Source organism: Castor canadensis, chromosome 14 (genome assembly GCF_047511655.1).
Source record: "Castor canadensis chromosome 14, mCasCan1.hap1v2, whole genome shotgun sequence".
Classification (NCBI taxonomy): Eukaryota; Metazoa; Chordata; class Mammalia; order Rodentia; family Castoridae; genus Castor; species Castor canadensis.
In genome coordinates, this window is record NC_133399.1 from 20,791,394 (window position 1) to 20,807,676 (window position 16,283).

The 16,283-nt window shown below is 37.5% G+C and overlaps 1 protein-coding gene across 1 annotated transcript in view; it reads right to left on the bottom strand.

Moving 5' to 3' along the window:
• Positions 1 to 2,642: 2,642 nt before the first annotated feature.
• Positions 2,643 to 16,283, bottom strand: part of LOC109697894 (uncharacterized) — a 29,958-nt gene continuing 16,317 nt past the window's right edge. The window contains exons 4-8 of the mRNA XM_074053924.1: positions 14,348 to 14,439; positions 12,334 to 12,395; positions 7,410 to 7,536; positions 7,147 to 7,198; positions 2,643 to 6,512 (exon numbers count right to left, since the gene is read on the bottom strand). Of these exons, the coding sequence (XP_073910025.1) occupies positions 4,610 to 6,512; positions 7,147 to 7,198; positions 7,410 to 7,536; positions 12,334 to 12,363 (2,112 nt within the window). The 5' untranslated portion in view covers positions 12,364 to 12,395; positions 14,348 to 14,439 and the 3' untranslated portion in view covers positions 2,643 to 4,609. The remainder of the gene's footprint in view (positions 6,513 to 7,146; positions 7,199 to 7,409; positions 7,537 to 12,333; positions 12,396 to 14,347; positions 14,440 to 16,283) is intronic.

Here is a 16,283-nt window from a genome sequence, read left to right on the forward strand (position 1 = left end):
CATAATGATAAACACGTATTACCCTCACTACCCCTTTCCTTCAAGAAATTGGAGAACAGCCTATCAGAGTTATGAGAACCACAGAGTCACCCTGATCACACCTCTGACCCAGAAGTAAATTTTTACCATAGCTTCCCCACTAACCTCACTGTAGCTCCCAGGGCAGTCTATTTTCCTTGCTGCCTTAAGATAATTGCTACCTTCATGAGTGGCCTAAAGCTGTTTGTGACCATTCTGTTACATTAGAATTATGCCTTTAAATATACTTTTCATTTTTTATTCCACTATTGGTATCAGGATAACTGATGTGAATGATATTCAGAGAACAAATGAAATCTATGTCAATGTTAGATGTCTTGTTTCACTGTGCAGTTTCTTATGTTAATCAAGTCAGAAGTAGTGAGTTAAGTAAACTTAAGGTGAAATATATATTCCTAGTGAACATGTAATTCACTCTGATGTCAACAAATTTATAACCAACTCATTTATGGTATCAAACTTTTAAGGAATTAATCATTTCAAGTAATAGCACAAATCAGACTTTCTCCTCATTTCCACGAGTCTCCCTGACTCCTCTACGGCTTTTAAAATGTTTACACACTCAGTGTAAGAAAATGGACAAATCATTACCAAAATAATATGTGCAAGAACCATTTAATCCCACTAAAAGTTTGCTGGAAAACCCATGTAAAAAGGCACATACTCTGTTACAGATCAAAAATGAAAGTAGACTCACCTTCTATTACATTGGATAGCAAAAAGGATGGAATTATGGCTGCTGTGGTGAAACTGTCTTGGCTAAGAAGCAGGAAGTCTCTGATGAGGAATAATGAGGGATTAGGAACCATGGCTTATCTGTTAATAAGGAATCACACTGTAGACTAGAGAGCTAATAGTAACAATACAGCAATGTTGCTGACCTGTGACCCCAGGACACTCGACCTCAGCCTGACCATCCAAGCTAATATATCTTCCAACACAGCATCTAGGACATGTTGATGACATGAAGAAAAGTTATGATAGGTACTTTTTTGGCATACTTTTTTGTCTCAGGAACTAATTATCCAGGCTGGCCTTCAAACTGTAATCACCCTGATCTCTACCTCCTGTGTACCTAATGTTAATGGGAAAAAAAGGCATATTGGACTGAAATGTATGCAGAGATGGATGAGGAGATAGAGATGCTAGATTGAAAGCAGCACAGGGACGGCTCAATACCTCAGCACATGCTTTATTGGTAGAATTCTTTGGAGGCAGACCCGAACAAGAGAGCAGGAGCCCACAACTGCTTATAGACTAGGGACAGATATAGACAGTAGGAGAAGTCCAGAAAGAAGGGAGTACCAGGGCGAACTCCCAGAAAGGTCACTGGACAGGAATATCCTCCTTCAGTCCTCTGCCCCTCCAGAGATAATGTGGTCTTAATATGAGGCTGGGTGGGAAATTTCGAATAGTTGGCTAAAGGTGAATGTTTGTTATTCATTAGGGCCAGGTGTAGAGTTTTCTTTCAGTAAGCCAACTGTGATGAGGAAGGGCCCAAATCTCAGGTGCCAGCCCAATACTTACCCTAACAATTAGAATTGCAAGCTTGAACCACCAGCATCTAGCTCACACTAGGAGAGTTAATCATACAAGAAACAGTTTTCCAGATATGACCATCCCCATTTGTACCAACGACAATAAAAGCTTGAGTTCTCAGGTCACCCAGTGCAATAGTGCTACTCAAGTCTTCTCACACTCCTGCTAGGGTGTGCATCTTTGATTTTTCTTTTTTACTTTGCATTACATAAACAAGCCTGACTAACTCTCATATCAGATCAGTAGGACTACCATGTGTTCAGTTGCCCGCTGCTTCCCTAGTAAGACTCTTGATTATTCTATTTTCTTTTCTTGATGAATCCTTTTACCCAGATGTGGCATCAAATATCTCTACCACTCTCCTTATATGTCCTTTCTTTATCTTGTATAGAAGTGTAAGCACATGTGCTGTTTGCTGAGGTCAATCCTCCACATTCCTCTTTGCAGTTTCTGAGAGGATTTTAATTAAGCGACCTTTGTTGTCCTATTTCTGGGGTTTTCCTATCAGAGGTAAGGGGTGGTTTGTGTGCATAACTGACTATGTTTACTTTGAGTTGTCCTGATTCTCAAGTATGTTTGCAATTCTCTAATTCCAGCCACAAAGGGTAAAGTATGTAACAAAATCCACTTTTCAAAGTATACTAGAGAGAATAAATGCTTTAAGGCATTTGAATTCAGTGGAAAAATAAGGAAATCCCCAAACCTGGGCACCAACAGCTCACACCTTAATCCTAATTGGTGAAGAGGAGCAATCTGTAGGATTATGTTTTGAAGCTTGCTTGGGCAAATACTTTGAGGGACCTTATATTAAAATGCTTAAAACACACAAAAAGGCTGCTGGGGCGGCTCATGTGGTACACTATCTGTGCATCAAAAAAAGGTCTGAGTTCAAACCCCAGGGCCAGCAAAAACAAACAAAAAAGAATGGAAGAAACAAATCCTATAGTCATAAAATAAGACCCAAACTGTAGTTCCACTAGGATTATGGACTAAAGTTTACACAGGTCTACACAGCAATAATCTTGAAAACAGAATGAAACAAAGGAAGGGTGACAGAAAGAAAATACAAACTGAGCTAGTTTAATACTAATAACAATCTTGTAACAATACTATTAAACATACTATATAATAAAGAGATTAACAAATAGCTCTCAGTGGAAAACAAATAGGTCTTCACTGGGTTTAAATTTAAAGAGAAAATTGACACTTGAAAGAACAGGTATAACACAATGGTAGCCAAAAAAAAATTAACATCTAAAAATGAGGAGCAGAGAAATCCAATTTCTACTTAAAAAATGCTTTCTGTTCTCATCTATGCAATAGACAATATGCAAATTGCAATGGGAAACAAGAAAGATAAAATCTGAACACTTTTTCAAGTATCATTTCACATTTTTCATCCCAGCATTTGGAAAACAGAGGTTGGAACATCAAAAGTTCAAAACTTCAATTTTACATCTCCAGTTAAATAAGTTCCTGTCTCAATATAAAATGTTGAACATGCTGAAAGTCACAATCAAAAAGAAAACAAAGGGCTGGCAAAGTGGCTGAAGTGATAGAAAACCTGACAGATCTCTAATTATGTATAAGCAAATTGGCATTGGCTTGAGCCTATAATCCTAGTACATGAGAGGGTGAGACAGGAGGATCATGGTTGGAGATCAGCCTGTGCAAACAGTTCACAGACCCTTGCTCTGAAATAACTAGGAGAAAATGGACTGGGGGCTTGGAAGAGAGTTCCTTCCCTGCCAGCCATGAGCCATGAATCAAGTTTTCTCTTCATACCATGTTTGATCATATCCCTGGAGGAAAGCAGGTGACATGGCATGCTCTTGCTAACAAAAGTTATATAAACTAGGCAGTATCATGAGTGCAAGAATGGAGTTCATGTTGTAAATAGAAGCAAGATAAGTAAAGGCTTTCCCTGAGTACTTCAATACATATTTTAATTTTCTACATTTTCAAGGAGCACTGGAACATGTGAAGGCTTAGCCACATTATACACATGTAGAGCATTGTGCTACAATGTGAATTGTGTCATGTCAAAGAAGATTACTGCAAGGTGAAGGCATTCCTACTTTACTTACATTGATAGTGTTTCTGAGTTCATTCATATCACTATACTGTGATATCTTACAAGTATTTTTTTGGCAATAGGAATGAGAGAAGATATTCCTATATACATTGCTTCTGTAAGGATTGTCACAGATTGTATTATTTCACTTGTTGGATGGTGAATAGAATCAATATAGACAGGTTCATTATGCTTACACATACAGATTTTTTTCTCTAGTGTGAGGACTTTCATGTTTGAGGTCATGGAAATGAGAGAAGACTTTCCTAATTACTTTCCTAAACAAGTATTCTCCATTTTAATTTTGTACATTTTGAAGGAGCATTGGAATGTGTGAAGACTTAGCCACATTACACACGTGTACAGGATTGTGTTACAATGTGAATTGTGTCATGTCAAAGATTACTGCAAAGGGTGAAGGCATTCCTACCTCACTTACATTGATAGTGTTTCTGAGGTCATTCATGTTGTTCAAGGAGACTGGGATGTGTGAATGTTTTGTCATATTTGATATGACCCTAGTGTTTATTTACACCATGAATTCTTTCAGGTGCATGAAGGGTACTAGAACTAAGGAAGGCTTTCCACATTCTTACATCCACTAGGTTTGTCTTGTTTGTGTTCTTTGATGAGTATCACGGATACTGAATAAAGTGTAGGTTTTTCCTCATTCCTTACATTTATAAAGTTTCTCTGCATAATGTCACTGGAAATTGTTCATATCCATAGCTTTTTTCTCTAGTCTAAGTACCTTTATGTCTTTTAAGGGTAATGGGGCATTTGAACATTTTGGCCACCTTGGTTATAACCATAAAGTTGGTCTTTGTCTTTCAGGGCTCAAAGGTGACAGGAGTAAGTGAACACATTCTCACATTGCATATATCTGTAAGATTTCACTTCTGTGTGAGTTCTTCGGTGTGCCTGAAGGTAAGCACATTGAGTGTACGCTTTCCCACATTACTTACATCCATTGGGTTTCTCTTCAATGTGAGTTCTTTCATGAATACGAAGGCAACTGGAAAAAGCGTAGGCTTTACCACATTGCTTACATTCATAGGGTTTCTCTCCAGTGTGAGTTTTTTCATGATATCGAAGGGAACTTGAATGACTGTAGGCTTTCCCACATTGCTTACATCCATAGGGTTTCTCTCCAGTGTGAGTTTTTTCATGTATTTGAAGATAACGGACTTGAGTAAAGACTTTCCCACATTCTTTACATCCATATGGTTTTTCTGCACTGTGAGTTCTTTCATGATCTCGAAGGTTATTCACACGAGTGAAGAATTTCCCACATTTGTTACATGCATAGGGTTTCTCTCCAGTGTGAGTTCTTTCATGAATACGGAGGTTACTTGAAAAAGTGTAGGCTTTCCCACATTGCTTACATTCATAGGGTTTCTCTCCAGTGTGAGTTCTTTCATGATATCGAAGGGCACTGGAATCAGTGTAGGCTTTCCCACATTGCTTACATCCATAGGGTTTTTCTCCAGTGTGAGTTCTTTCATGATATCGAAGGGCACTTGAATCAGCATAGGCTTTCCCACATAGCTTACATCTATAGGGTTTCTCTCCAGTGTGAATTCTTTCATGTATTCGAACATAATGTGCATGACTAAAGACTTTGCCACACTGTTTACATCCATATGGTTTTTCTCCACTGTGGGATCTTTCATGATATCGAAGGTTACACACACGAGTGAAGAATTTCCCACATCTGTTACATCCATAGGGTTTTTCTCCAGTGTGAATTCTTTCATGAATACGAAGGGAACTGGAAAAAGGGTAAGCTTTCCCACAGTGCTTACATCCATAGGGTCTCTCTCCAGTGTGAGTTCTTTCATGTATTCGAAGATAATGTGCTTGAGTAAAGACTTTGCTACATTGTTTACATCCATATGGTTTTTCTCCACTGTGGGATCTTTCATGATATCGAAGGTTACACACACGAGTGAAGAATTTCCCACATTTGTTACATCCATAGGGTTTTTCTCCAGTGTGAATTCTTTCATGAATACGAAGAGAACTGGAAAAAGGGTAAGCTTTCCCACAGTGCTTACATCCATAGGGTCTCTCTCCAGTGTGAGTTCTTTCATGTATTCGAAGATAATGTTCTTGAGTAAAGACTTTGTTACATTGTTTACATCCATATGGTTTTTCTGCACTATGGGATCTTTCATGATATTGAAGGTTACACACACGAGTGAAGAATTTTCCACATTTGTTACATGCGTAGGGTTTTTCTCCAGTGTGAATTCTTTCATGACTATGAATGGTACTGAAAAAAGTGTAGACTTTCCCACATTGCTTACATTCATATGGTTTCTCCCCAGTGTGAGTTCTTTCATGAATATAAAGGGTACTTGAATCAGCATAGGCTTTCCCACATGGCTTGAAAACATAGGGTTTCTCTCCAGTGTGAGTTCTTTCATGTCTCTGAAGGTTACTGGCTTGACTATAGACTTTCCCACAGTGCTTACATTCATAGGGTTTTTCTACACTGTGAATGCTTTCATTAATATGAAGGTTACTGGAAGGAGTGTAGGCTTTCCCACATTGTGTACATCCATAGGGTTTCTCACTAATGTGAGAAGTTTCACGAATGTGAAAGGTACCAGATGGAGTGAAGATTTTACCAATTTGTTTCCTTCCATGAGATTTCACTACATTGTGTAACCTTTCATGGATTAGAAGAGCCAAGCTATCAGTAAAGGTTTCCCCATAAGCATCACATATATTGCTTTTACATGGTGCTGTTCTAAGAAGAGTATCCTTGCTTACAATGTTCTCTGGAGTCTGTTGAAAGGATTCTGCACATTGAATACATGGTTTATGTTCACGCAGTCTCTCTAACATTTCAGGGCTGTAAAACAGACAAAGATTACCATTGTTATACTATTAATGATTTATTAGGAGAAGTTATGGTGTTTGTTAATGTGAGGATTTATAAACACAAATGTATTACATGTTCTGCAGCAGGGCCTGAGGACAGCTATTACCAAACAGTGGTGTTCACAATGTGTTTCCATCATACTATTTCCACGTTAGGTGTTTAACAACACTGAATGAATTTTACTACATTCAAATACACTTAAAGAGCTTATTGAGATGCCTTGGATCAAAAGCATGTTGGATTGCAAAATAAAAGAATGAACATGAGGACAAAGGTTGAAAAATATGTCGGTCTATACCAGAGCACATAATAATCCCATTGTGATGGAACTTGACATAATATAGTTAATTTAGTTTGTGCACAGAGTGGGATTATTTCCGTATATTGAGCAATAGGACAGTGTCTTTTGTGACTTCTTAGGAAAAAACATCATGAAAAATGGCACATATCAGACTTTGAATTTTCTGATTGTGGATGCTTAACTTATTTTTCCAATCTTTTTAAGCAATTTATGAGTAGAAGTTTTGGTCTCATTTTTTTTGTTTTCAAACTCTTGTCAATGCCACATCTGATGTTCATGGTTTTGGTTATGAGGAAAAATTACCTCGTATTTCTTCTGGGATTCCTGAAATCCTCTTCAATGTTTTCATTTTCTTCTTTTGTTTGTTAAGATACAGACACAGAGAAATTATTAGTATTTAATCCATATGAAAGAAAAAGTTGAGACCTCAGATATTTTCATGATATAATATGATCAGTCATATATATGAACAATTACTGTCCCTTTTAAACACCCTATGAGGCAACAACACCAATGAACCACAACAGCAGTGCACACTTTGATTAAGGTAATGATGCCATACTTACCTATGTAGGACAGGTTGCTATAGGTTTCTAGCATCACTTCTCTGTAGAGCTTCTTTTGGGAAAGATCCAAACAGCTCCACTCTTCCAGGGTGAAGCTCACGGCAACATCCTCAAAGGTTAGGGGCTCCTAATATGTCACATACACATTTGTGAGAAGAATTCTGAGTGTCACAGCAGTGGAAACCGACAATCTCTGTGTAATAAATTCACATGCTGATATGTTCTCCACATATTCAATGCATTTTATTTTTATCACTCTCTCATCCTCCATCTATATGCATAAGTACATCATAATAATTCTGCCATATCCCTGGACATATTTGCTAAATTCGAAGCAGAACGTGGTCACAAAAATTACATGTTATACACTGAGATTGTAGCAATCTACTAAGAAATTCCTTCCTCTTAGTTCCCATTGGAGTAATATCAGGTGCAAACAGAATGCAGGAATAATGTTTATACTACATGAGTAAAAGTTTTATGTCTATTGCCACTGCAGAACTGCTAATGGGATGAACCTTGCCAAACCAAATATAAAATGTAAAAAGGGGAGAGTGTCCCAAAGCAATTTATTCCAATGATATACTATTGTGTACGTACTATTTAAAATTATTTGCATATTTCTGCAAGTTTCACCAGAGGGAGTATGTACTAAGAAAACCCACAATGCACTCATGGTCATGAATAGAAAGTTGATGTGAAAAATAGTATTTAATATCTTTCCAAAACAATTTTTTAATTTTTTGGGGAATTGAGCACCTCCTTGGTAACTGTATCAAGAGAGAACATTTGGAAGCTTCTACCTGGTTTAGAACAAATCAGCCCAAATTTAAAGCTAAATAAGACTCATGAAGGATCATTCACATATGTACAGTTTTTGCTTTAGCAAGCAAAAACATAATGTAGAAAGGAGAAATGCGACATGTGTCCCTAGAAATAGATTTCAACTAGCAGTATACAATTTTACAATTTCTAAAATATACCTTAAAACTCATGAACAAAACTATTTTTGAAGTGTAATCAGTGTCATAAATTGCAAACAGCAATTAAAAATAACTGGAATGAGAAAGTGATCACTTGAATCACATGTGGAGGCCTAATCTTGTAATTCCACCAGAAGGACCTCAAGTTAAACGTTGGAGTGATCTACATAGCAAGAACCACTGTCAATAAAGGAAGAATAATAATGAAGAAGAATGGAAGAGAGCAAGGGAAAGAACACAAAGTGTCCTATTGTGTAAAATTAATAAACAACGTTCAAACTACATTATCCAGGACACTGTACTCTAACAAAGATTAACAAATAAGTCTCAGAGGAAAGTGAACCAGTTTCCCTTGATGTTAAAGTAAGAGAAAATTCACAGAAGACACATCATACAATGTTGACTAAGAGCAAAAAATCTGGAACCCAGTTTCTCCTTGAAAACACACATTATATTCTCCAATGTCGTGGACAATGATCCAGTTGCATGCAAAATAGGAAAGATTAAATCTGAATACTTTTGAAGTCATGGTGTCACATGCCTGTCATTCCCAGCATTTGCAAAACTAAGTTAAGACTAGCATATGTTCAGTGTGATCCTGGCATGCATCTCTAGGTCAAGAGCTATGTATGAAGTCTCTTTGTGAAAGTAACACAAAAAGAAGAGCATTTGGAAACTCATTACGAAGGAACATACAAAATGAAGGTGGAATGTGAATGTATTAGAGTGGCAGAAGACAATGAGGATAAATATCTACAATGCAAACAAAATAAAAGAATTAGTGTACTGCATACACTAATGAATGAGAACGTGATTGAAAAATGCACGTCTTTTCAACATAAGACACCATGTATGAATCAAGATCTATGTGACAGATTTAGGAATTAGCTGAGCAAAACAAGTGTTCAAACTCCAAATACATCAGATGAGTGTAATGCTTGAATGGAGTGGCAACTAATGCAATCTCCACTGACATTTCTTTAATTCTAATTGTGAAATAGAGTCCTGAAATTGTTTCTAATACCCACAGGACATATTATGAATGATAATCAGAACTATGTTTCCCATCCTGGAGAAGACATACAGCAAAGACCCAAAACCATGACCACTCTAACAAAAGTGAAAATACTGTAGTTCAGTATCACATGTAATGGACTTTGTGAAATACACACAAAGACAGCACCCAGAAAGCTTCTCTATAGACTAGGTCTAATACTTTTTCTAATTCCAAATGATCAAAAATAGAAGAACACTGTTTAATGGATAGGATGGAAATAGTAGGGAAAAAGATTAAGGTGGTATCCATCTACTGTAGTAATGTGTGTACAGACCCTCTTCATTCACATCTACCGGGGCATCTAGATACCTTGTGTGATGCATGTGTCCTTTCACTACCATCTCCTAGTGAGAAAATTCTAGGCTTCTACACTTATATTTCTCAGATGGGAAAATCTCAATTCAATCACTTGAAATTTCTACTAAAAAAAACATCAAATGCAAAAACTCATTCTCTATGAGACTACCAAAATGTAGTTATCTTTGACTCTGACTCTCACAGAAACTCTTCATTTGTTTATAACAGCCACAGTTACACCTTTAAAAAGGAAAGAACACCCACCAGCATTTACCTGTGGCTCACCTGACTTCAAGTACTATGCAACTTCATACTGGCAACACACCTTCTCAGGGAAAAGCAGACTTTGTTGAGTTCTATAGATTTACATTACTCTTCGGGAAAAATTCATTGTGTTCATAAAAAATGTTTTTATTGGTTATTAAATTTTGAATTCTGTAACACTTGCATCCAGTTGGCTGATGAGCATATTGAATTAAATACCATCATGTTCTGCATTTTTCTCCTTTTTAATTTTTTGGTTGGATAAGGTTTTGAATTCAGGGCTTTAGTTTTGCAAAGCAGATATTCTACCAGTTGAGCTACATTTGCAGTCTTTTTACTCTGGATATTTTTGGAGTTGGGAGTTCATGAAATATTTGCACTTCATCATAAACACTGCAATATGAAAATAAGTGAATCCTCAAGAAAGTAAATGAATACCATGGTGGTACATCAATTTCTCAGCATAAGCATACCATAGGTTCTATTACATGCACTGGAAAAAACTAAACAAAATGATACAAACAAAAAACAAATGAACAAAATGAATTCAAGCGTTAATTAAACATATAAAAAATTCTTTGTATTATTTTATTGGTTTCTTCCTAGTGTTAACTTCCTATTTCAAACCAACTAAACAATAACTTTCAAAAAATGCCTATTCCAATTACCAAAGTAAAAGATGATTATAAGACACAATTCAGAAGGAAAAACTTGCTGGACCCTGGAGCCTCATACTCATCATCCTAACTACTTGGGAGGCTAAAGTCAGTAGGATCATGGTTGGAGGTCACCCTGTTCATCTGGGTGAACCTCACTAACATATATTCAGAAACCACTTAAAGGGTGGTTAACAACCAAACAACCAAAGTTGTTCCTATTGTTCAAGATATTCTAAGAGTTTTAGTAATTCTGTAATAGAACCTGTGATGAAGAGCAAACACAGCTGTTTTAAATATGTCACCCAAAAAAGTAACCTCTCAAGTGAATAACTTCTTTCTGGAGTTTAGGATCTCTGCTGTAGATCCTAAAGGTCTCTGACTTTCCCAACGTCCATCACAACTTCCACAATTGTCACAAATTACATTGTCACTACACAAATTCTATGAAGGAAAATGCAAACAACTGAAAACTTACCCAAGCACAGTAATCTTGGTAACACTAGGTAAGACCACCACACCACCGGCCTTCATGTTCCCATTATACTTACATGCCCAACAAGGGAAGGACACACTTTTGATTCTTCCACGTTCCACCTCAAATTCATTATCTTACTTGATCAGCTGAAAAACAACCCTAACTATACACACTATCCTAATGAAATTCTCTACTCTTTCCAGTCAGTCTCTGGCTCACCATCAGCCTGAGCCACTGTATCAATCCATCCTTCATTGTCACAGGAAACACAGTCTCAGGGCTAAGTATCTCTGGTCAGGAGCTAATTTGGGCCCCTCTTTTACCCATAACCTCTCAGGTTCTTTTTACTACTTTTTGCTCTTCTTAACTACTCTTTAAATAACAGCCCTTCTTTGCCTTGCCTTGACACATCCCACTTGCCATTTCTTATGTCCTCTTCCTCCTAGGGTCTGGATGCAAGTTACAAACAGCATTTCAGCCTTCTTTGGTGAGTGAAGTTCTGCTCACTCACCTTGGACCATGTTCAAGCCACAGTAGGAGAGAGACTAAATTACATAGAATTGCTCTCAGTATCACAATGTGATCCAGAAAATGTCCAGAGACCAGAAGGCATTTCCTGTATAAATCAGAGGGTCCTACTTACACCAGACTGTGATTTCCCGAATTCCAAAGCACTTCTCACAGACTAGAAATCCAGAACCCACTCTTTGAGATCTGAGTAACATAACAAGTAATCTCCTACCAGGGAGGGTGCATAAACTAAGTAATTGAATTCGGGAACAGCCGTCAGCAGTTCAGGCCTCCTCCCTGGTGCCTACCCACTCCAGCCTGGGGATTCGTTGAAGTTAAGAAGAACCTGTTTTTCAGAATGGACCTTTCTTCAACTGGGAGATGGAGCCTGCATATGGTGAGAGAATTTCACACTCACTTTCCATGGGGACACCCTGTGATCTCAGAAAAGTTGTGGTTCTAGGCCAGGCCAGGAAAATGGAAAAATTTTGCATGAAGATAATATCATATCCATTCTTCACACACAGCAACAAATGAAAACAAATATGAAGAAACAGGGAAATGTGCATCTTCAGTTAAAAAAGCATCATAGGCATTCCTGAGACTGCTTTTCCCAAAAAGAATGGACTCCATACTCAGTCCATGAATTGACTAAAAGAAGGAAAAATATGGCACCTACCATTTTGAATAAGTCTGTTCTCTGAGTCATCCTCAGCAGTCACCTTGCAGCCCCCTTGGAATCTAGGAAGGAGAAGATAGATATTTTCTTCATGACCTGAAGCCAAATCAACCTGCAACAGCAGACCCTCCTTTGGATGGATCATCCTCTGGAAACAACTCCAGAACCTCTCCCATATCAACAGCTGAGTTATAACAACTATACCACACCTGTGACTGGAACTATTTAACTGTGCATATCTTTGCTCCCTGCCCCCAGTTCTTTGCCTATTTAAATCTATATCTCATGTCTGTACCCTGCATATGGTGAACATGACATGAGAACTTACAATGCCTCATCCCACACCACATACTAGTTGTGAAATAATACTCCTTTCTCTGCCTTCACCATGCCTCTTTATTTGAAATTGAAGGGTAACTAGCTGGACTTACAATGTGCACTCAGAGGAGTTTGTGCCCTTGGTCCAAAATTCTTTTTTCAGAAGGAGAAACTGACTACTGAAAAATCTCAGGCAGTGGACTCATTGCACAGAGCCTTTTCTTGGAACTGTTTAAAGTAGAATCAAAGGATTGTAGGAAAGCATGCAGAAGAAACAGCAAAGTGGAAATATTATATACAAAGAAGATCATATCAGTGCAGACTTCGAAATCATCAAAGGATTACACAGAGAGCATGAAGATGGATATACAAGTTCAATGAAACCATCATTAGAGGTGCTTAATGGTGGACTAGAGGAAGAAGAACAAAGAGTCAGCATGAAAATGATTGAAATGATGCAGCTAGAAGAGAAACAGAACACTTTTAAATTCACAGAATGTACCACAGGTATCTGAATTTTGTAATGGTTGAAAGATCTCTAGAAACAAAAACATATAAGCTAAGAACTTAGATCATATAAATAAAGTGTTAGGAAGTTGGAAATGAACAAAAATTCTTTACTTTCTTCCTCACTACTGGTGCTAAAGGACAACCTTTTCCAAAAGTCATTCAAAGTGAATCATGGACTAGGTGATCATCCCTTGTAATATGAACAATCAGTAAGAACAATGACATATGGGTAGAAGTATAGTAGTGGGGACATAGCAATATATCTTTCCCGTTGATGAAGCACCACATCTTTATTTGAAATGCATTTAACTTACTTGGAAAAGGATTTTATGTTTGGGAAATTACTAATACATTTTAAAAGTATTTAGTATTATAAAGGGGGATAGAAAATGTGATAATATAATTAATAAATTACTGCACCTGTCCGACTGGCTCAAGTGGTGTAGTGCTTGCCTTAGCAATCACAAGACCCTGAGTAATAAATAAGTAAATAAGTAGGTAAATAAAGGACTTCAGCAAGATTGTACTACACCAGCTATATGCAAAGCACATCATTTTGCTAAATTTATAATAATCCTCTGAACTTCACACAATAGAATACCATTTACACAGAATGAAGGAACGGTAAAAGAAAACTGACATGCAGAGATAGGGTGAGATGGGAGCAATAGTAACTTGAAGGAACAAGTACAAAAACTGCTCAAAACCAAAGGTTATCAGCATAGTACAAAAAACAGCATACAAAGATGTTTAAATGCTAAATGGACAAGTGGAATAATCAGAACATCCACATATTTTCAAATCACAGAACAAGCAAACAATAAAACGTTAGATAAAATCATACATTACCAAAACTTTGCAGTAAATTTAATATATCCATACTCTACAGAGCACCAATGCCACAACCCCCACCCTAAAAGAATATTCTGCTAACAGGGAATAACACCAGGACAATGTTACATAATTAAAATGAGCAAAATCTTTTGGGTCAACCTTACCACAAGGGATATGGTTTATGGGCTTGAGTCTTTGGGAAAGATCTATTATTCCAGAAACTGTTGTCATGCACCCACTGTGAGGTGAGGGAAATACTCAGAGTCACCTAACATCCTGTGACCTTCTTGTACACTCCCCTTGAAAATGGGAGGTCAGGTTTACTCAGAGAATTCTAGATTCAATATCCTACCGAAAAAATTCATCAGGTCAGTTAAGGTGGGGAGATTCAGGTAGGCTAGGACACAGGAAGTCGATGCAGGGCTGATGCTCAAACTCTGGAAACTGGAATGAAGCAGAGGGCCAGGAATTACACATTGCCAAAAAAGTGTCACCTGACACATCTCCCAGCAGCAGGCACATGGCAAATATGTGGATGATGTTTTAGGTAATGTAAATGTGCTACCACTATCTGCAGAATAGCTAAGGTTACAGGCGAGAGCCACCAGTCCCTGGCTTAGGTTCCCATTTAATTGTGTATTCCCTGTATTCCATTTTGTTCTATTAGGATATCAACTATTTTATTATTTTTTATGTTACGTTAATTCATTTTGCAATGTGTACTTGCAGTTTATGTTAATGCAGTTTGTTCCTTTTGCTTCATGTGTGTGTGTGTGTGTGTGTGTGTGTGTGTTACTGAGTTTAGCCCAATACCTTGTAATAGTTAGCAAAGCTGTCTAGTGGTGAGCTACATCCCTGTATCTTTTTATTTTGAGACAGAATCTCACCAAACAATCCTGACTGGCAGCCAATTGACAATCTATGTGCAACTTCCCCCCCTTAGTGGCTGGTATTTTAATTGTATAGGAACACAACTGAGTCTTTCATCCACATTTTTGTGATTCTGACATTGAATGTTCCCCTAGCACTTCTTCAGCAGGCACATCTAAGGCCTTCAGTAACATTAACAAATAACATTAAACAGCCTCACAGTCAATGCAGGTATCATGGAATGCTCCAGTGTCTTCCATTCCATAACCGTATTTATTTCCTCTCATACATCATTTCTTCTCAGCAATCATAAGCACAGATTACTTATATTTATATATGATAACAAATGTGAATATATGGTTTTGCAGACGGGAAGCATGGCTCAAGTGTTAGATCATGTGCCTAGCAAATCTGAAGCCTTAACTTTAAACCTCAGTATGCCCAAGGGAGAGAAATGATTTAGTGTATCTTCACTTAATTCTTTTCACTCTTAACTCTTTCTTCTGGGATCTTTATTTCTCATCACCTTTTCCTTCTCTCCAAAAATTCATTGGAAGTTTTGAAATACTAGTGCACATGTGATACATTCTGTAAATAATATTCAATTTTCATTCTATTGTTCAGAAACCAATTGCTTTAGGAAGAAGTGTGCAACCTTAGAGAGGTGTCAAAAGAGAAGACTCTCCAATTCCAAGTCATCTCTTAAATGTGAGAAGGCGTGGCTTATGAAGTAGAGCACCTGCTTTACAAGTGCAAAGCCCTGAGTTCAAAACCCAATTCCACCAAAAAATGTGTAATACATCTTTTTTGGTAGCATGAAAGTGATGCTGAAAATTATCAAATATAAGATGCCTTTGTACAGGATGGCAAAAATTAAGTGCCTGAAATCATACTATCAGGGGCAATGCAAAAAAAGGGGGTTTGTTTTTGTAAACTTTGATGATCACGACATCAAGGATAAAATAATAATTCAGAAATATCATAGTGTGTGCTAGTTTGGCTCATGCCTGTCAGCTCTTCTACTCAGGAGACAAAGATTGGTAGGATCATGGTTTGAGAACAACCTGGGCAAAAAGCTAATGCAACATCATCTCAGACAGTAACTCTGCATTGCGGTATATGCAAGTAATTCCACCTACGTGGGAGTTGTCTGTGGAAGGACTGTAGTATGAGACAGCCATAGTCAACATGGGAGACCCTACATGCTACTAAAATAGCACTGACTAACTTGGGAGGCTGCCTTGAGCTCCAGATATACATATGAAAAATGCAGATTGTACTTAGTTTGGAGTTTCTCAAACTCAGTAGTACCTAATAAAATTCAGGAGCAGATCATTCTGTTCAGTGGGCTCCATTTTGTGCATCCTAGGATGTTTGACAGCATTCCTGGATTCCTGGTCTCCACCAATTCCTTCAGG